The sequence below is a fragment of the Pithys albifrons genome, chromosome 9, assembly GCF_047495875.1.
Source record: "Pithys albifrons albifrons isolate INPA30051 chromosome 9, PitAlb_v1, whole genome shotgun sequence".
In the NCBI taxonomy this organism is placed as follows: Eukaryota; Metazoa; Chordata; class Aves; order Passeriformes; family Thamnophilidae; genus Pithys; species Pithys albifrons.
The window spans coordinates 16,882,227-16,903,387 of NC_092466.1; the positions used below are offsets into that span (position 1 = coordinate 16,882,227).

A 21,161-nucleotide genomic window follows, 5' to 3' on the forward strand; every position below is an offset into this window, starting at 1 on the left:
GCCCAGCCCGGCCCGGCCGCGCCTGCGCCTGCGCCGCGCGCGCCCCCACCCCGCACCGCCTCCCCATTGGCCCCGCCCCGCCCCGCGCGCCCGGCCCCGCCCCGCCCGCCGGCCCCGCGCAGGCGCAGGCGCGGACGGTTCGGGGCCGTTCCGTGCGTGCCAGCGGGGGCGGCCCCATCAGTGGAACCGCTCACAGGGTACGGGCCGCCCGCAGCGTCGACCCGGCCCTGCCCCGCCACCCACGGGGGCCACCATCCTTCCCGTCACAGCCCGGCTCCGCAGCCGGGCCGCGACCTCCCCCCGCCCGGTGTCTCTTTCTGTGCTTGCCCCGAGCTCAGCCGCTGCCGAGCCCCGGGCCGGCCCCGGAGCCGGTGCTGCCCCGGGACATGCGGCAGTGAGGGAGGGGCAGCCTCACGCCTCCAGCAGCGGGGATGGGGCAGTGCCCCTGGCCCTCCCGCCCGGGCCCTGGCGGTGCCGGGGATGCAGCGGGATCGGACCCGCCCAGGTCAGGGTGGGGCAGGTGACGGCCCTGCCTTTGCTGAGGTGCCGCTTCGCCTCTTGCAGCTGCCTGGGGGTTCCTCTCGTTGAGACGAGTTCTGACTGGGAGCGCAAGGGCGGAACAGACCGCTCCGAGCCGCGGGAACGGAAAGGGCTGCCAGGAAGATCTTCATCCCTGCAGCGCTGCTGCCAGAGTTAAAAACCTGCCACCTCTCCTCTCCTTGTTGTGGTCTCCTGGAGAGGAGAGGTGAGTTGCCCTTCGCTCTTGTATTTTAGCAATGGATAAATAGGCTAGCTTGCAAGGTGCAGAACATGTTTAGGATGGCTTCAAGCCCCAGATGACTGCTTGGTTTATTTTACTCGAGTCTCAGCCGTGTGAAAAGGCCCACTGATGGAGAAAGAGATTAGCACCGTGTTAACTGCGCGGTTCTCTCTCCTTTGCTGCAGTGCCCACTTTCACCGCTGCCTCCTGCTCTGCCTGCTCCTGCTTCAGCATGGTAAAGAAGAATACTATCCCTGATGGGTAAGTATCCTTCACACTAAGTAAGAGGCAGGAGCGGGCACAGCTCTGCCCACAGAGAAGGGGCACTGACTGCCCCAGGAGCTTTCTTGCCTCAAGCATCTTCACCCCTACAGCCAGGTAAGGTAGGTATCTTCTCCAAGACAGAAACAGCCCAGCCATTCATCCCCCGCGTGAGTATAGTACTCCAACCTGTCTGTAAACAATCGGCCAAACACAGTCCCTTCTTCCTAATCCTCTTGCCCCCAAGTGTATATTTACTGGGAAAATGGGAGCGCAGTTGATACGTCTTACTACTCAGATGTTTGCTACCAGCTGTGGAGAAAGGGTTGATAAGAGCAGGTGGTTGCATGCATAAAATCAAGGAATGCGTTAACGAATTCAGGTCCAGAAACATCCTGTATTTTTCTTTTCAACAAGAGGACAACAAAAATGTTGTATCAGCAAAAATAATCATTAAAAAAACCCCAATGCCCTATGCAGGCTTTCTCATCACTAGATTGGGAGTGCATATTGGGGACCACAGAATGACCTCATTTAAAACTGATACAGTTCTATTCTCCAGCTCTAATCAAATAAACAAAGACTAAGTCAAAGTTGAGGATTTTAAACCAGGTGTTACTGCTGACATAGTACAAACTTTTTGGATAGGAGGGCAAGCTGAGGTGTAAAGGCCCCACTGTAATAGGACAATAACTTCCAGTTTTTACATTATTTGAGAAAAGATTGACATTATCCTGGTTTCTGGGGAAGTGTTAAGTAGGCTTATTAAAAAAATTTTTGGAGGAGTAATAAGATACAAAAAGCATGAGTTTTTTTAATATGTGGTGGCCTAAAAGCAAAACATAGAAACAAAAGATGAACAAAATTAAAAAAATAACTTCAAAAAGCTGAAGTCTTTTTTTTATAGCTGACAGACTCAGGGATTAAAATTAGGATAAAATGTAATGAAAGCTATTTAAGCATGTCTTTCTTTGAAAGTTTCTATGAAATTTCAGTTAAATTTTTGACAAAGTTCAGCTAAAGTGGGTTAGCTTTGTAAGCGTTGATGCAGAAATCCAAGAAGAATTACATTTTCTCCATACATGGAAATTATTACTAAAACTTTGGGAATGAGGTACTCATTTATCTCCTCTTAACCCTTCTTGCATTTGAACTGGAGCAGCTTTCAGGCTACCTGGATTTCTTAAGTATGGACAAAGAAGTACTTTCGGCTTCTGTGATTGGAAACTTAAAAACCTTTCAAGGAGGGAAACAACTACTGTCAAGTATTCGGTTATAAAGTTACTATTACCATCTGACACTGAGGTGCTTTCAGCTGCTCCAGATACTTACTTATTTTTTTATACTAGTGGGAAATCAGGGTAGACATCCACAGTATTGGAGGTGTGGCAATAAAGAAGTTTAAGGAATTGTCAGCCCCCCACTCTCATGCAAGCAGGATATTGATCCTTGTGCCAGCACAGCGTGTTGGTTTTGACTATGAATTTGGTAAACCAAGAAAATGTAACAGTGAAGCCAGGAAGGGATTAAGGTGATTCTGCACATGTAATTTACTGACCCCAGAAATGGTTGGCAGAAATGAGATTGTGGTACACAATGGAATAAGGAAAGTCCAGACTGTGCAGACCGTGGGAGTTACAACCTCAATGATATCACCGCGTCACAACAGAAATAAATGGAACAGTAACTGTTCAGATTTAATGCTGGTGAAGGAGAAACGGTGGAATAGGTAAGAAAGTGACCCTACATGTAGCCCTTTTTAAAGATTGTCTTTCTATTACTGCCTCAATTCTTAACACTTTTAGTCCAAATTTCATTATGCTAATTAAAGTGATACAATAAATATAAGGTTTTGGTTAAGTTAATAGGTAAAAATAGTGCAACTAAATAAGAAATGGTGGCCTTTTTTTTTTAAGACAGAGGTAATGGCTTTAAACTGAAAGAGGTTTACATTAGATATAAGGAAGAAATTTTTCACTGTGAGGATGGTAGTACACAGGAACAGGTTGCTCAGAGAAGTTGTGGATGCCCCGTCCCTGGAATGTTCAAGGCCAAGCTGGATGGGACTCTGAGCAACCTGGTCTAGTGGAAGGTGTCCCTGACCAGGAGCGTTGGAACAAAATGATTTTTAAGGTCCCTTCCAACCCAAATCATTCTATGATTCAGTGATAATAGAAGGTGTTTCTCTCTTTCCCCAGTAATATTCTGGAGCAGACCTATGGTGTGCAGCCTCAAACTTAGAAAGTAACGCTCATGAAGTAAAAGGAGTCCAAGTTGCCTAACAGTCAAAAAGTGCTGTGATGTTTTTACGAATCTATGCTCTCTGCTTCAGCATCCAAAATCCTACTGTGGGTATAATTACATAAAATCACATTCAGAACTGAAAAGCATCTGCAGAAATTCACCTTCTGGCATGTTACCCTTCAGTGGTATAAAAAATACTGAATGGGATCTCTTTGTTATAAGGACAAAGCTGAATTATTTTTGCCTTTGCACCATAAACATAGTTCTTGAACTGAATTTTTCCTGTGCAGACTTAAAGCATCAGCATTTTTCATTTAGACAGAAATATTAAAGACTGGCATAAAGGCCTGTGCATGTTCAAAGGTGGGTGGTAGAGAAGTATTGAATCTGGTATCTATAGAGGTATGGAAGCCACTTGGAAAATAAGGCTGTGTCAGTAGCCAAAAAAAAAGAAGAAAAGTTTCTAAGTAGGATTTTCTAAATAATCTTCCTGCAGATAACAGTATTTCAGACATGACTTTCTCTGCAGTTACAACAATTACCCCTTTTGAGTGTTTGGTAAGTCACTTTCCCATGTAATTTCTAAAGGAATAACTACTTCCTAATCAGAGATGCTCATGAGAGGCCAAAGAATTGTAGAAACCCTTGAATTGTTAAGCATAGCTTCAGATAGTGGTCTCTCAACTTAGCTCTCCACCCACTGTAGCTTCTAAGTACTGTATACCTGTTTATACTGGTTTACTAAAGGTGATCTTTAACTATTAGATGAAAATCAATCTGAATGGATGCCTTAAGTTCAGTACCAGTTTCTCGTACTCTGGAATAGTGGAACACATCGGCTGTAGAAAGACCAGTGAGTTCCAACTGTTTGCCATGAAAAACTTGTGGGTATCTGTTGGCAGTTTGCTGTGCTTTATGTTTTTATAAAACTCCATCACTGAGGGATGACAAACTAAAGACATCAAACTTTAAAATTATTTCCTATTCATTTGTTCCATTGTTGAATTATTTGGTAGCTTTCTTGTCTAGCTTGCCATTGAAAATGCACATAGTGTCTTTGCGTGGAACATACTGGTTTTCTTTTAAAAAATCACAGAGGAAAATAAATGGTAAGGTATCTATCTGTTTGAATGATGCAGTATGAATATCAGTAATATATGAAATTATTCAATACAATTTTGAAATCTATTTAAGAAAAGTCTATTCATTTGTATTGTCAATAGTTAAGTAAATCTTACTATGAATGAGTTCTAAAACAGCAAATTGTAGTGGAAATTAAAGCTTGTGTATGAGCTTAACAGTAATGTTAAGCTAAAATAGGAAAAAACTTTGTGTTCCACAGCTGCCTCTACTAAAACTTTTAACCAAAGCAGGTAAAATATGGAGCTGTGTGTAATTTGTACTCAATCAGCTACTTCATGTCCAGCTTGTTTTTCATTCAAGCCTCTGTTAACTCTTAGTTACTGGTACAGGAATGGTGATGGTGCCAAGCCTTGTGATAACACCTTTGACTCCTACTTTTGTTCTTTCCACTTATGTTCAAGCAGGGCAAAATCATGTGTCACAATTCTTACTCATACTTGTTAAAATGCTTAATTATGTCTTTGCTCTTGTAATTCCTGTTTATGTGACCACCTGCAGGTGGTCTTGGATCATTTCTGCCTATATCTAGACTTATTCTGTAAGAGTTTCACTTTATTTAGTCTGGGTCACATATGATTCCTAACAATGTTCCTTCATTGACAACAGAACAAACTCCAATTCATTTCCTTTGATTATTTTCCATCTGCTGGTTTTATTTTGAGGTAGTTTTTAGTTCTGCAGCATTATGCCAAAATTTCCTTTTTAAATATTTTGAAGATAACACATACCCTTTATATTTTTGATGAAGAATGCCTTCTGCTCATTTTCTACTACAAAGCTGTTAGCAGCTTTTGAGTTTCATGCCGATTTTACAGATTTTTTCCCTGGGAGGATTTAAATGGCTTTAAATACAGGAGAATAAAACCCCAGGTTTATTAAGGTCTGACAACAAACTGTAATCCTAGGGCATTGTTCTGTCAATCCCCTAATATGAAAAAAGTTCAGAATTTTTACAAAACCTTTTTTATATTGCTAATTAAAGAAAATGAGATCTTTAATCCCTGTTAAAATTCACTTCCAAATGGGCCTATTTATGATAATTATGGTTGATGTCCACTCATAGTTTTCCAAGAGAAAGCAGGTTAAAGCAGGACTGAATTTCTGATCTTAATTGATTCATATACAATTTATATCTCTTAAACAGGAATAAATAGAACATAGTCTCAGATTTTTGTCTTCATATTTTACAGCAAGCACAGAGCTACCAGACTCTAAAGCTTCCAAGCTTGAAAATTCACTTAGGAAGACTTGTCAAGTTAGAACACTTATATAATAAATAACATGTTGAACTTTATAAATCTGCTTTGCTTTATATTGGTGCTATTTGGTTGTAAATACTGTCCTACAATTTTGAGGTGAGGAATTTTTTGAAAGTTGAAGACAAAAACTGTTTTCAATAGTCATGGGGATACCTTGAAACCACTTCATGGAATAATTGTAGTTTTGGGGACCTGATTATCATGGATAATAATAGCATTTTTTATATGCTTTGTGCTACAGGTGTCTTCTGTTGAATCATGTAACTTGAAAATATTTAAAAATAAATATTTGTTTCATTACAGATGGAGGAGTTTGACACCAGTTGGACAACCTATACCGGGAACAAGATTTATTGCATTCAAAGTACCTTTAAAAGGGGTATGTATAAAAAGTAACTACAGATTGGCTGTATTAGATAAACTGCAAAAGGAATGAAAATTAGCATGAATATTCATGCAAACTTCAGGAAAATTGTTGAAAAGTAGTTTATTCAGATGTAGCCCTTTCAGTAATGTGCTACTGGGTTTTTAAAAATAATATTCTGGTTTTTTCTTATTTTTCTTTATACTTGGTGTTAGTCTTTTTGTTTATTTTTTAAAAATCAAGGAAACTCTAAATGAATCAGCATAATTCATTTGATCACTAATAAGTGGCCTAAATTCATGGTCTTATTTAACATATTTTTATGACTATTGCAAGAAGATCATATGGAAGGGGTTATGATATGAATAACAGTCTAGGCACTGTAAGCCAAAATACAATTTTATGGAAATCAAGCACTTGTTAAAGGATACCAGCCACTGCAGAACTTCTAAAATTATAGATCCAGACTGCCAATTTCGTAAGCAAAAAGCTTTAGTGATCTGGAGGAATGTGCTATATTTAAAAAGAACTCTTCATAGATTTCTTTTATTAATGTGTTAGTACTTCCTTTAGAGTCTTACTATGATAAGGGCCATCTTAATCTACTAAATACACTGAGTCGCATCTTTAAATTCTATGATTCTAAACAGTACCGAGGTTTTCTTGTTTAGACTGTTCAGTACTTCAGTGGCTGTGCCCCTTTGGAGGCATAGGGCAGATTTGTCCTATTTTCCCTTCAGTATAAATGAACACAAGTGCTGTATAAATCAACTCTTACAAATCCTTGCTTCACATACAGAGGAAGTTCAGGTTTCTAAGGGCTTTTAAAGTTCAGTGCTTTGACATAACTTTAGCAGTTAAGAGTAAATATTCTATCTAACCTGTTGTCTACAGATTTCACTCTAGTATTCTTAACACAAGAATTTTAGTTCTTTGGGTATATTAGTACACATTTTATTTTCAGTCACCCTTCAGTTCACTTTTATCAGCAATGCCTGAGGTGGAATGCTTGTGGGCCTTGCTTCCTGCAGCTGTTTGTACAGCTTTAGTATCGTGGTTGGTTCCTTTGACACCAAAGATCTCATACTTAACATCAGTCATGTTCTTCATGACACAGATGGATTGCACAGTAGTTGTGTGTCTTTCTCCAAAGACTGCCAGTGAACAGATGGAGCTGTGAATTTAAAATCCAGTAGATTTATAAAGGGCTTCTTTACTATTGGGTTATTTGAGAGAGGATTTTTTGCCTAATTATCTCCTGTAATTCCACTTGAATCTATGCATTTTTTGCCTATTCCAGGCAGGATTTGTTCAGTGGATATATTTCCAGTTCCTGTCACTGCAGATTTCAGAAGAAGATAGGTCACTTCTCACTTCGCTCTTCCCTCTAGTTCTGGTGATAAAAAGATCACAAAAAGAGCAGACATTCTCAGAAAGCATCCATAGCAATGTATCACAAGTGGGCACTTAGATCTGTGTGTTACTCACTTCCAGTCCTGCTCATCTCACTGGGGCGTAGGTCTCTGTTCTGTGAAGCTGTCTTTGAACTTGGCCAGATACCCAGTCTGATACCCAGGAATGCAAAATCTGTAACATTTCTGTCCTCTCAGTTTATTCAGTGTCAGTTGTGCAAGACAGAAATGACGAGTCTGCCAGAGCCACCGTGTGCTTGAAGCTCATGGAATTTGTGGCAGAATAGACATAAAATGTATAACTGGCTAAACGGTGATGTCTTTGCAGGAGTGGTGATCAGTAAATGTGTCTGAAAATGCTGAAAACCTGATTGGTCATCGTCTGACAGAAGGCCTATTATTTATTAAGCTGTTGGTACAGACCTCTTAAATATAGACCAGTCTGCTTCTTTGCTGCCTATTAGGAAAGTGATGATTGGTGATTTCACCTAAAGGGAGAAAACATATTTTCAGTATTTGAAGACTCAAGAATTATTGTCTTAACAGAAGATGTGCTGTTAGTAAAGACTTTAAGATATGTGTTTGCTTGGAAGGATTTTCTGTATTTCATATCACATTTATAAGGCTAACAATAACATTTTAGTGTAGTAAGAACTGGGCAGGTTCTTTCCCATGCTATTAGAAGGATTTTTAGAATTGATAGAGATTTCTTTGATTCTCAAAGCCCAATTAAACACCTCAACCACTGAATACTCAGCAAGAGTTTCTCAGAAAATTCCAAAGAGCCTTTCAAAACATAGCATTTCATAATGCATTTAACTGTTTACTCAGTCAAACAATATGTTTAGAGATACCTTATTTCTGTAAATTACATTCCTCCTCCGGTTCACATAGTAAAAATTCTTCAATGTTCTACCATAGACCTTTTGCAGATTCACCTTTGTGACCTCAAGGCAGTTAAGTTCAATTTCAGCTTTTACTAAAAGTCACTGCTGATTAGTGGTGAGACAACTAACTCATGGTCCTTTTGTGTAAACTTCCAAAGCCTCCACTGTTTTTCAGCAGTGCGCAGGTGTCTGAAATACACAGGATGGAATACTTTATTATATGCTTTCTATCCTACTCCTTCTAGCTCAAGTTTCCTAATCTCATACCAGCTTTGATTAGGACTGCCCTGCAGTTTATTCTTTAATTTGTTTCCCTGTCTCTGTTTTTGAACTCGAGACAAGTGCTTGCTGGCATTTTAGATTATAGTCTGTACAGTCAAAACAAGGAATGATTAGTTACCCTGTAGCATCTGTGGTTCTAAGAAGTATTTGGTCTGTGGCTGCCTTCCTTTCCATTAGTTCTGAGTCCAGTCTGCTTGAATTTCTTGTTGACAAAGGAACTGACAGGTGGTTGAGGCTGCTGCATCTTTTGCCACTGTCTTTATTGGTTCTGGCTGAGCCTGTGTCAAAAGGCTCTCACAATGGACAAGTGCACTATTCAGAGAAAATCCAGTCTTAAGTATATGAGGCATTTTCATACCTAAGGTGAAGAACACATTGCAAAAAACACAGCTACAATAGGGTGAGTAAACATTTTTCTCACTGTTTCTGTTAAATGAAATTAATTATTCGCTATCCACCAACACACAGCTTTCTTAGTCACAGTATTTTAGTCATATTTAATACTTCCCAGTGCTAAATGACATGCGAGTACACTCTGTCCAGAGATGAAGCAGGGATAAAAAAGCCTGCACAACATTTGTGGGAAGAAAGTTAAAACCTTTAGAAATGAGCTCTTGTATCACAACTTCTAATGTTTTGTGTGAAAGACACTTAATTTTGTGTTACTGTGCAGGACAAAGTTTGCCTGGGGGGAATGGATTGTGGTGGTTTCCTTCTTACTGATGTTTAGTTACATAAAAATCAGTGTATACATGATGCATTTTGCATAATTTTTGTCTATATCAAATTAGTGCTTATTTTAATAATGTTTGTTAATATTGTACAAGTGGAAATGTTCACACTTTCTTGCCTTTTCATCTGAATAGGAATACAGAAAAAAATTTTGCTTTCTTTTCAGTTAGTTTCCTTTATTTGTACAATACATGGATGTGGTTCTGATACTTCAACACTCCCTTTTGAACACTGATGGCTCCTGGTACTAATTAAAACAGCTGAGTATTACAATTGTTTTGTTATTAGAATGCAAAAAGAGAATATTTCTTTTCCATTTTATTTGTAGGCAATTAACCAGAGGCTTACCCCAACCCAGAAATTTACACCCAAAGACTTAATCGCTGCAATGAAAGCCCAAAACGTGGAGCTTGGATTAATTATTGATTTAACATATACCACACGATACTATGAAGTTAAGGTAATAAAAGCCTAATAAAAATGTAAAATAGTTAGTGCAATTTTTTATTTAAAGTCTTTACACATTTGCTTACCTTGAATTGGAACAGACAAGTAAGCTATCTAGACTAATTTTATGTCTCCAATAGAAAATATATGTTTTATCATAGAGGAAGTAAGTCCTTTTCCCAGCTAGTTGCCTTTGTGGCTTATTTGTGTTACAGTAACTCTGAGTGATGAGTAAAGACTTCAGTGCCAAGCACTGTGGGAAAGGAGCAGAGGAGTTAGTGACACTCTTTAGGGTCCTCTTTAACAGATCCTAAGTGGAATCCAGTAAGAAGGTGCACATTATTAAACTACTTTATCAGTTCCGAAATTTCTACCAGTATGGTCCAAAAAGTTGTGATTAATCAGCATCCTATTGAAAAGAAGAATAAATGGCATTGTTAGAACTGAATGCTAATCTTTGAATGTACAAGGGCTCTAAGCACTAAGAGGGTGAATATATGAGTATATACATGACTGTGGGTGCAAGGAACAAAGACTGCTAATAATTGTAAAATACATTAGAATGGAATTACATGAATCTGCTCTCTTTAGTTAATGTGCTGCCTTGCTAGCAGGGAGAAATAAGTCTTCCTTTGAGATAGTCTTTAACATGGAAATGTAAGTGGTGGTTTCCATGACTATATAGAATTGTGTCAAAGCTGTTTTCAGTTTTTGTTCAGGCTTTGATTTACTGGTTTGCATTGGCATTATGTTAGATACTGCTTATGGTTTTTCACTGATGCAAGACTTCAGTAATTTTTACCATTGTTTTTTTCTTTTTGTTCTTAGGATTTACCTAAAAGTGTGCAGTATAAAAAACTTTATACTATTGGACTTGAAGTCCCTGATAATGCTACTATTCTACAGTTCAAAAAATGGGTCAGAAAATTCCTATGGGAAAATGCTGGAAATGGTAAATATCAGTATCCTATGCTGTAAAGAACCCAAACATTTTATTTTGGTGCTAACTGTATCATTTACTCATTTCAATAGGTATTTACGAAACTGGGCACCTCAGACTTTCCATACCACTTTCCACTTTATTATCATAAGATCCATTATGTGAACTGCTACATATCTTTTATGCAATCAAAACATGTCTTTTTCAAAAATGACTAGTAACTTAAATGCCCTTCCTAGTAGTGTTATGTTTGTGTTGTGTGTCAAAGTAACTGCAACAAGCCCTTGGTGTGTCTGGCCCAAATTGTCTGCCACCAGCTGGGTGCTGGAGCTGCCAGCCCTTGATGGATGTTCTAAATAGCACCAGGTCTCTGATGTCACTGGGCACTGATGTGTGAGCAGATTAAGTCCATTTAGTCTGATGTAGTGGGTTTTTTTGAGTCCATTATTGCCCTTATATTCAAACAATTCTTGAAAATCTTATTAGAGACCCAGTGTCAGTGTTTCCACAGTGTGGCTCTGCTGCTGCTTCAGTGTTTTTATGCAACAGGACAGTTTTTGATGAGATTGTGTAAGTTGCTTTTTGTGAAATCTGTGTGTATTTTGCCACAGTGTGTTTGCAGCTTTTGCTTCTCACTTCTTTTGGTAGTGATTCATTGTAGGCAGATTTTACCTGTTTGTTTATCCAATGTTGGTGGATCATTCTTTCAGGCTTTTTCATGCTATTTGCTGTGGTTCCTTTGGCTTGTTCTGTGAGAAAGTAGAGATATTAACTGCTCAAGTGCATACAGTGTTTGCTGCAAAGCATAACTGGGGTTTTTCTGTGGATGGTCAACTCTGCTTTTCTGAGAGAGCACTGACCTGAATTTCAGGTATGAGAGCCTTAATTGGAAATAACAGGAAAATTTAAAGGTATAAGAAAAAGCCTTTGTCCTTGCTCAGAAAATTAGTTTGTAAGTTTTGATCTAGTGACTTTTTTGTGTGACAAAGAATACTCTGTATTTCAATCTAATATTGAGAGAATCAGTTCCTAATTTGTCACTGGATGACAACCTGCAGTTAGAGCGAGTTAAGAGCATTTTGGCAGAGGTTATGTAACTTCTGACTTGGGAGAACTTTCATTGTTATGGTAAATAACTCCTTGTAAGTTGGCCTCTCTTTTAAAATACCCTTAAAATATCTCAGGATTCTTCTTACAAATACTTTTCAAGAAGTTGGGTTTTTTTAGGACGGTGTTAGGACATCAACTTATAGTGGACTTACATGGCAATGTGGCCATCCTGATCTGTGGCAAATAGTTATATTTTATCTCATACAGTTACATTTTATCACATTCAAAATTTTATCAGTCCTATTTCAAAGACCATCTGTCAGTACTGTCTGTACCAAACCTTTGTTCTTCTGATGATGCGGTTTTTTTCTAAAATCACCCCTAAAGTTCTCAATCAGTTAATACACATTTATACTTATGCCAACTTTGCCCTATAAGTGTTCTCCATCCCCATTATTATATTCAGTATCTCAGATTTGGTTTTACAGACCAAGAAAGACAAGCTTCCTTCTTTTGTGACCATCATAGTAGCCTTTTCTATGTATACTCCAATTGATTTTTTTTCCATTACATTTGAATATGAATATAAATAGTCTGGATGAGGTTTCACCAGTGCCTTACAAGATCATATTAGTGTTTCCCTATTTCTGATGGAAATACCTAATTTGAAATACCCTACTAATAGTAAGTTATTCTGGTTTTTAGCCTCTAGCTGATGAGTATAACCTTTTCAAAGGAGACAAGATTTCTTCAGAGATTACTGGTCCTTTTCTCCATGTATTTCATATACGTAGGCAATTTATACTTTTGGGTGCATTATTTATAAGTTCCTCAGTTTTGTGTTTGCTTGTTTAGATTTGCTTTCAAACCCAAGTTTTATTCTTGTCTCCTGTTACTGCAGTTCTGGCTGAGGCACAGTGTTTTACCTGTCATCATTCCTATTTCTTTTTTCCTTCATGCTGAGGAGTCAATCTCAGTCCTCACGGGTGTGGCAGTAGTGAGCTAACCCTGCTGGATACCCAGCATGGTCTGGATGTGTCTGTTGTTTACTTTTGTAAATAGCAAGTATTATTTATCATTACTTTGCTAGAAAATAGAGATTTTTTTGTTTGTATTTAACTCTCAAAGACTCTGTTTTCTTTTTTGATAGAGAAACTCATTGGTGTTCACTGTACTAATGGAATTAATAGAACTGGCTACCTTATATGTAGGTAAGGTTGTATAAAAACAGAAATCATTGTTCACAAAAAATAGCAGCCTTACATTAGTCTCTAATCCCTTTGGGACAATAATATATTTTTCTTCAGATACCTAATAGATGTTGAAGGCTGGGATCCAGAGGCAGCAATCCAAGGTATTTATATTGTTTGAAATAAGGCATATGTTAGATTGTACTTCACAATTACTGCAGTTCTATTCACAAATACTGCAATTCTATTTTAGTATCTTTTCAGTAATTTCATGTGCTGGCTTACATAGAAGATTTTTTCTGACTTGATTCTATTCCAGGCCAGATTTGAGCATTAGCAAATTGACAGCATAGGAAGAGTATGTTTTAGCTGCTTAAAATCTTTTTCTTTTTTTTTTTTTTGTTTACTTGATGGGATTTTCACTCATAGTTTGCTACCAATACTGGTTCCAGTTCTTTAAAAAAGTGCTGCAATGATGCCAGTTTGCTAAAGTATTTAATACCATGTTAGAACTGTTTGTAATTCAGCATCTTGTGAGGAACAGAAACTTGCCTTTCATGTTTCTGTGGCTCACTTTGAGGACATTCCATTAGACTGTAATTTTTTTTTTCCTTTAGCATTTGGTGATGCCCGAGGTCATCGCATGGATGGTCTGGTGTATCTCACGGATCTCAGGACACAACCAATGCGAAGGTAAGCCACAGCTTTTAGGTTTGGGCTTAAGATTTTCCAGTATGTCTCCTGGTATTTTTAAAAGTTCACTTCCAGTCATAAGTCAAAATTCCCTCTTAAACCTGTAATATATAAGTACACATAGACTGTAAAATACATGTGTAGTTTTACATGTATTCTCACATGAATAACATGAAGTGCAGTTTAATCTGAAAACTACTACTGAACATTTCTGTGCTTGTATCATACTGTGACAAGTGTATTGAGTCTGTATTCTCTCAGTGCAAGCTGGAAGGAGCCACTGCAGAGATGTCTTTGTAAGCTCTATCATCTGCCTGCTGTTGTTGGCATTGTAGAACCCAATATTAAAGGAAAAAAAGTATAACAGTTTTAAGAATAAAAAAGTATGGGAAAAGTGGATGATGATTTTCATCTCCTCCCTTCATAGTAGTTATATTATATTTAAGAATTTTATGCTTCTCACATCTCCTAGGAATAGCTAACCTGTATATCTTCCCAAGATATTTGTGCCAGTGATACCTTATAGCAATAGATTGACTTGAAAATGAATACCTTACTGATTTTCATCTTTTCAGCTTAATTGAATGCCCTTTTTTTCAGTAATATCATTGTTTCATAGTCTGTGCTGGATTAAGTTGGTCCCATGTCAGATTTTTAATAGATATGGTGCTTATCTCGGATCCTTCAGGATGTTGTTCCAAATCTATGGAGCTTAGGTATTCTCTTTGCTTTCTCTGCAGCTCTTTCCCAAATAAATTTACAAGATTAAAATTTGCTAAATTATGAATGTCTGTAAATTTACTGAGCATAAAATTTCTGTCATTCTGAACTGAAGAATTTTATGTGGGTGTTTTTTTTACTCCATCAATCATATGTTTTAAAAAAGGAAGATTATGTGAAATGGTTTTTTCTTCTCAGTAACCTTGGAATGGATGTATGGGATGCAGATGAAGATGTTACTCCTCCACCATATGCAATGGAAGGACCTGTAGAGCGATTCCCAAATGAAGATTTCCAGGGGTAATAGGCTGAAACATGGAAATAAAACCCCCCAAAAACACACATACAAGGGGAAATAAATTGTTTCTTATTGAGAATACTACAGATACTCAAAAAAGATTTTAAGAATATAGCTTACTCATAAAATATATTTACAGAATTTGACAAAACAGTGACAAGATAAGGGAAAGAAAGGGAGTGTATGCTGTTAGAAGTCTGTAAGTAATTAGTTCACTTATAAAAATGTACTTTTACTTTGCTTGTCTTTTATTATTCTACAATAATCTGCAGTTATTTTTGATTAACTTTTATTCACTGTTTCTGCCTGTTTAACAAGCAGTATAGAAGTACAATTGAATGTTTGTCACAGCTTCTGCTGTGACACTGAAGGTTTTATAATCTTACATTTTTGATTCTTAGTAGTTTTGATACCTGCCTATTTGCAATGTCTTTCATATAAATTCTTGGTTAAAAAGGAATTGTTTTCATTGATGACTTGTGGCACTTTTAAGCGTGATGTTCTGTTTAAGACAAAAACTTCTTTACAGGTCTGGGAAAAGGTTAAGAATTTATGAAGACCACTCTCACAATGAATTGCAAGGACAGATACAGTTGAGAGACTTTGAGTTCATTAATAAGGGGCCTGGACAAAGACAAAGACCCCTTCATGACCACCAAACTCAGCATGAATTAAGATCATCAATGCAGATGAGAAACTGGGACTACAACAGGGGACCAGAACAGAGGCAAAGACCCTTTAGTGATCACCAGTTTTATGTTGATTATCAAGAAGACACACAGCTGAAGGATCTCGACTTCAGTAACAAGGGCCCTGGACAGAGTTTGAGACATTTCTGCGGACACCAGTTTCGTGATGATTTACAGGCTGAGAGGCAGTCGAGGGACGTTGACTTTAACAGAGGCCGTGGACAAAGGCAGAGATCTTTTCCTGACCGTCTCTCTCCTAATGATTTGCAGGAAGACAGGCAGCCAAAGGATTTTGATTTTGGTAGCAGGGACTGTGGCCAGAGACGAAAACTGTTCCATGACCACCAATCTCATGATGAATTTCAGATTCAGATACAGTTAAAAGAGTTGGATCCTGTCAGCAGAGGTCCTGGCCAAAGACTAAGGTCTTTCCATGACCATGAGTCACGTGATGACTTAAAGCCACAGATGCAATTGGAAGGTTTTGAATTTGTTAAAAGGGGTTGTGGGCAGAGGTTGAGAGCTTTCAATGGTCACCAGCCTTGCAATGACTTACCAACAGAGATGCAACTGGAAGATTATGATAATAAAGGCCCTGGACAAAGGCACAGACCTTTTCATGACCATCAGCCTTATGATGGCTCACAGGAACAGCCTCAGTTAAAAGATTTTGATTATGTTAATAAAGGGCAGGGACAAAGGCCAAGACCTTTTCATGATCATCCAGGTCACGATGACTTGCCACATGAATGGTGTTCAAACAGGTAAAGCATCCTTGAGCTGTAAGGCCAGAATTAGAGAATAAAAGTGTAAACCTCAGCAGTTTTAAATTAAATTTCAAATGAATAATTTTTTTAAAATAAATTATTTTAAAATCAATTAATCATCTGTTTAAAATAATATATAAATGATGAGTTCATTAACTCTTTTTGATATGACTTAAGGAAAGGTTTGATGTAAACTGGAGTGTTGCAGCTTTGAAAGCCAGTGTTTCCTGAATTAGAAGGCTGTGCTTCTTTAAAGCTTATGTGTGTCCTTTACCTTTTTTAGTCAGCTGGAAACAAAACTCTTTGTCCCACTTTGTTTTGCATAGGAACTTACACATAAAAAGCAATCCTCAAGACAGAAGAGGATAAGAAAATTTATTCATTTCCTCAGCCAAACAGAGATAAACAGTAATGCTACAAGGAAGTTTGACTTGTATTTGTTTATTCCACGAGTTAATAATTTGTTAGAAATCCCTGTGCTTCAGAACTTGCATCATATTCTCACGAATACATATATCAGTTATTGGTAAACCTATTGAATTCTGATATACTTCAAAACATTTTTAATATTTCAGAATGTGTTTCAGATATTTATTGGAGTAGTAAAGTTTGATTTAAGAGGATGTCATTATAATAAAGCAAACAATTTTTAGGTGTTAATACAATTATTATAGTTTTTATTAAAATTTTAGGTAAATTTTATTAAAAGTAAATTTTTATTTGATAGATTGCATGAGGTTTTTTTTCAAAATCTTACAATCATTTTGAGTCTTTTTAACATGTGATTCTTTTGGTTATTTGCAGAAGTCAATCCTTTTCTTCCCATGAAAATGTAGCAGAAACTCATTTCTCCTCATCTCCTTCACGTCACAGAGATTATGAGTCTGATAATGATGACTTTAACAGAAATTATAGGTAAATATCAGATATCCTATATTTTTTTTACTTATCTTTGTACTGTTACTCTTCCAGTTTCCCAGCTAAAAAATACAAATTACCTGCACAGCATAAAAGTCTGTGCTATATTTTTGCTTAGATGCAGTTTAACAGTGAATCTGAACAATGTGACTAATTTGTGGGGCACTGATACCAAGTTTTGAGACTGATTATTGTGTGAATCCCTTGACATGCACAGTTCAAAACAATGCACTACAAAATATGAAAAACTAGTATCAGTAAGCAAAAAAGCAAAGCAGATGCTATATTTAAATAGTAGCTGCTGACTACAACAAGCTATTTAGTTTTGCTGTGAGGGATAGTCAGACACTGAAATGGTTGCCCGGAGCAGCTGTGAAATCCACACCCTTTAAGATACTCAGAATGGGCACAGCCCCTGCACAAACTGGACTAATGAGACCTGCTTTGAGGTGGCCCTGGGTTCTTCTAGAGACCCTTTCCAGTTTAAGTGAATTTATGGTGCAATGAGGGAGAAGATTTTAAAATTATAAAGATAGTTTTGAATTTGCTTTATACAGCACTTATTTTACAGAGTAAGGAAGGTACTTGAGAGTAAAGAGAAGTTAAACCAAAAAGTATATATTTTTATATGCATTTTTACATTCTTACACATGTATTTTGTTGTAGAGTGAGTATTCTATTGCAGAAGAATTAATTAAAATATTTAGATCTATAAATCCGAAGTATATTATTGCCTGTTGAGACTATGTACTAGAGAGCTATTATTACATATTATTCACAAAAATGAAAACATGGCCTTAGGAATAAAAATGGTGCTGAGGTAAAGATACCCTCAGTAAACAGGCAATGTTAATTAGAAACAGCACTTGAAACAAAACATCCACTAGTAGAATTACTTACCATAAAGAGCTGTAATTTTAATTTAGGGTTAGTTGTAATTTAATTTTAGAATTGAAAAAGTAACATAAAAAATTTGCAACATTCATAGGATTTTAATTTTAGGAGGTAAAAACAAGAATGGGGGTTTGAATTGTTCTTTCAGCATTACATGTTTAATTTCTAGTGGTGGCCATTAACAATAAATCAGCTGGTTTATTTCTAAGAATTTCACTGTTGATATTTGCTCTTACAGAAATCAAACTAACTGTCCCAAAGACAACAGGAGAACGTATCTCTCCCAGGAATTTAACAGAGGGAAAAACAGATTTGCACCATACTCTTCACGAACAATGCACCCATCTTCATCTGTGCACCAAGAGGATAGTTCAACAGACTATGAAAGCAAACCTTTTCAAGGTGAAACTCACAGAAAGATGGAACAAAATAAAAGATTGCCAGTTGTAACAGTTGATTACAATTATGGTCTGCCAGTAGATCGTGGACCTGAAGAGAACGAGAGATCACATTATGATTTACCCCCCAGAGACTGCTACAACTGGAACTGAATAAGGACAATGTTTGCTCAGCTTTCTCAGATTTACCTTTATCATTTTACTTTGTATGTGGACCAATTTATTTTTTAAACAAATTAGTTAAATGCAAATTTCAGTAGTAGAGAACTGGTCTCTATTGTAAGATTAACTTCTACTGATGTTTGGTTCTTCAAATTAATTAGGGTGTGTTGTTAAGTGTAGCTGGAGACAAGGTCTCGGTACATAGGGAATTAAAGTAGTCCTTCCTTTTAGTGAAATTGGAACCCTGTACCTTAAAACAAACAACTTTCTCAGTGATTGTGGTTGTCTTTTGTTTTGCAGTTCTTCAAAATGTATGGAATTTCCAGGTGCAAAAGTCATAATAAAACACTACATTATCAGGTAGATTAGCATTGAAATTATATGAAAAATACTAAGAAATGTACAAAGCAAAGTTATGTTCAGTTTATCCTTTAATTTGAGAACAGCAATGTGAATTATTGCTACCAGTCACTGCAGCATTGCAATTTAATGCCATATTTTCTGTACCGTCAACTGAACTGACTTAGTTGTACACTCTTCCATAGCAGCATTTTCCCCAGGTTTCTAAAAACATGGAAGCAAATGGAGTTTGAATACTCTAAATCTGAAACTTGCTTTTCACTAATCTGAATATCCCATCCTTATTGTGTATTTTCCCTGATCCCATGGGGTCTGCATGTTTCAGGTAAATTTCACCAATTTCTCAGCAACAAATCCAAATGAGCAGGTCACGTGTTGTCGGCTTACCTGTCTCAACTGGCCAAGGTCACTGGTGCCTAAATACTTACACGTCCTTCTGTGTCAGTCATCTCTGTCTTGCTCTCCAGTTCTGTATTTTTACTAGTTTCTTCTTACAGCAGAGCAATGTAATCAGAATAGAAGGATGACTTCTTCAGGTGAGCTCCTTTTAAGAGTCACCTGTTCAACAGTCTCCTCTGACCTGCCCCTTTCATCAAGGTAGTGCAACAAGCAGTAACTAAATTCAAGCCAGGAGCTGCACAGAAACACCAACAGCTCCTACTGTGGATAAATCAGTTCATAGGATGAAAACAAGTATTACTATAATACTTAGGTAAATTAAAAAACTTTCATTTTCCAGTATTATTACATTTAAATAAATTTCTATTTTAAAAGGCATCACAATAAGGATAAAGGTAGACGACTGTATTAAGATACATAAGTCATACAATTAAGATGCTGCCTCAAAAGCAGCAAAGCTGTAAAGCATCAAGCCAAGAGGATGTAGGTATACACTGGAAAACTAAAAAAAAAAAAAAAAAAGAAAAACACTTCATAGCCAGAACCCACAAAGCTTTTTTGTCTTTTACCAGCAGTGTAAAACCCAGATTTCTGAATTCATGTCCTATACTGAATATGAACTAGATTTGAAAAGTGTGGAACACAACTCCTGTTGTTTTGTAACACATGCAAGAAGTTGCCCGAGTCAGAGGATTCTGTGAATATAAATTCAAACTGCAAATGCTTCATTGCCTGTGCAACTGGTAGAACAACTTTGGCTTTGTTCATTGTACAAAGTAAATAGTTTTCTCATTTTCACAGCAGCTAGTCAGTTGTATTTCCCATTAAATCTCTCATGGTGAGCTCCATTCATGTGGTCTCAGGAATGAAGCTCTGTCAGTATAAACTAGTTGTTGAACTGAGCACCGAATGTTAACAGGCATTGGTTTCTTCACTTACCTTTTTTTTTTTTTCTTTTTTGATGAGGTGTGAGATGAGAATCTCTATCTAGGCTTCTTTATTTGCGGGCAAGAAAGATCTGCAACATGGACTACTATATTGCTAGATCCTTTAAAAAATCAACAAAACCCCTCACCCTTCCTGGTATTCTCCAAAAGGGCCCTAAGAATTACAGACTGATAGTGCAAGTATTTGGGAGGGGGTTTGTATGCAGTACTCATAAATAAAGAGCAGCAAATATTTGCCCTTCACATTTTTGTTTGGGGGTTTGTTATTTAGGATTGAAATTATCCTACAGTCAATCCTTTGTTACTGGAGAGGTGAAAAGCTGATGCACTGGAAAGTTCATTGCAGGAAATGTGACATAAGGAGTTAGGACAAGCAGTAGCTATTACTGGTCCCTGTCAGTTCCTGCAGGACCCTTTGAGAGCTCAGAGGTCAATCTGATGGTATTATTCCTGTTATCTGACAAAATAAATGTCACCTTCATACCTATGTTGGATTTCTTGTTTCAAAGAACATTAGTAGACATGTGTCCACAAATGGTTTTGGGATGACTATATGAAAATAGTTTTGTTTATTTATTTCGAATTTAGAATAAGGCTTTCCACCCTATTGTTCCTAATGAAATTAGGCAGAGCTAATACATTGCAAACTTCAACTGACATTTATCTCAAATTCCACAGCTGATTCATCACTGTATATTCACATCTGTAGTATTTAACTGCTAATTGAACCCACATGGTGGAGAAGGAAATTAAATGAAATAAAATGTTTCTTGTTTTGTAACCAAATATTGTATTACAGTGGCAGTCATAAAAACCCACAAGACTTTTATTTATTTCACAGTTCTACAAAAAGGTCATAAAATATTGTTGGTCTTTTCCATGTATGTTCTCAGCAAACCGAGAAATAGCCATTGTATCACAGAGCAATAAAAAGCCAGACTTGAA

At 37.3% G+C, this 21,161-nt stretch overlaps 1 protein-coding gene across 1 annotated transcript; it reads left to right on the forward strand.

The window, feature by feature from the left end:
* Positions 1-175: 175 nt before the first annotated feature.
* LOC139675908 (uncharacterized) lies at positions 176-21,161 on the forward strand. Its single transcript, XM_071564127.1, has 12 exons — positions 176-197; positions 565-745; positions 5,971-6,046; positions 9,673-9,804; positions 10,620-10,743; positions 12,932-12,992; positions 13,089-13,135; positions 13,589-13,664; positions 14,583-14,684; positions 15,212-16,135; positions 16,943-17,053; positions 18,189-21,161. Exons 4-12 carry the CDS (start codon positions 9,733-9,735, stop codon positions 18,499-18,501), a joined length of 1,830 nt encoding a protein of 609 aa, XP_071420228.1. The 5' UTR covers positions 176-197; positions 565-745; positions 5,971-6,046; positions 9,673-9,732; the 3' UTR covers positions 18,502-21,161.

Bases quoted from the DNA above. Each gene is read 5' to 3' on its own strand.
- LOC139675908 (XM_071564127.1), top strand. From the start codon at position 9,733: ATGAAAGCCCAAAACGTGGAGCTTGGATTAATTATTGATTTAACATAT. The intron at 13,136-13,588 runs GTATTTATATTG...TTTTTCCTTTAG, and splicing joins TCCAGAGGCAGCAATCCAAG to CATTTGGTGATGCCCGAGGT. The intron at 16,136-16,942 runs GTAAAGCATCCT...GGTTATTTGCAG, and splicing joins CATGAATGGTGTTCAAACAG to AAGTCAATCCTTTTCTTCCC.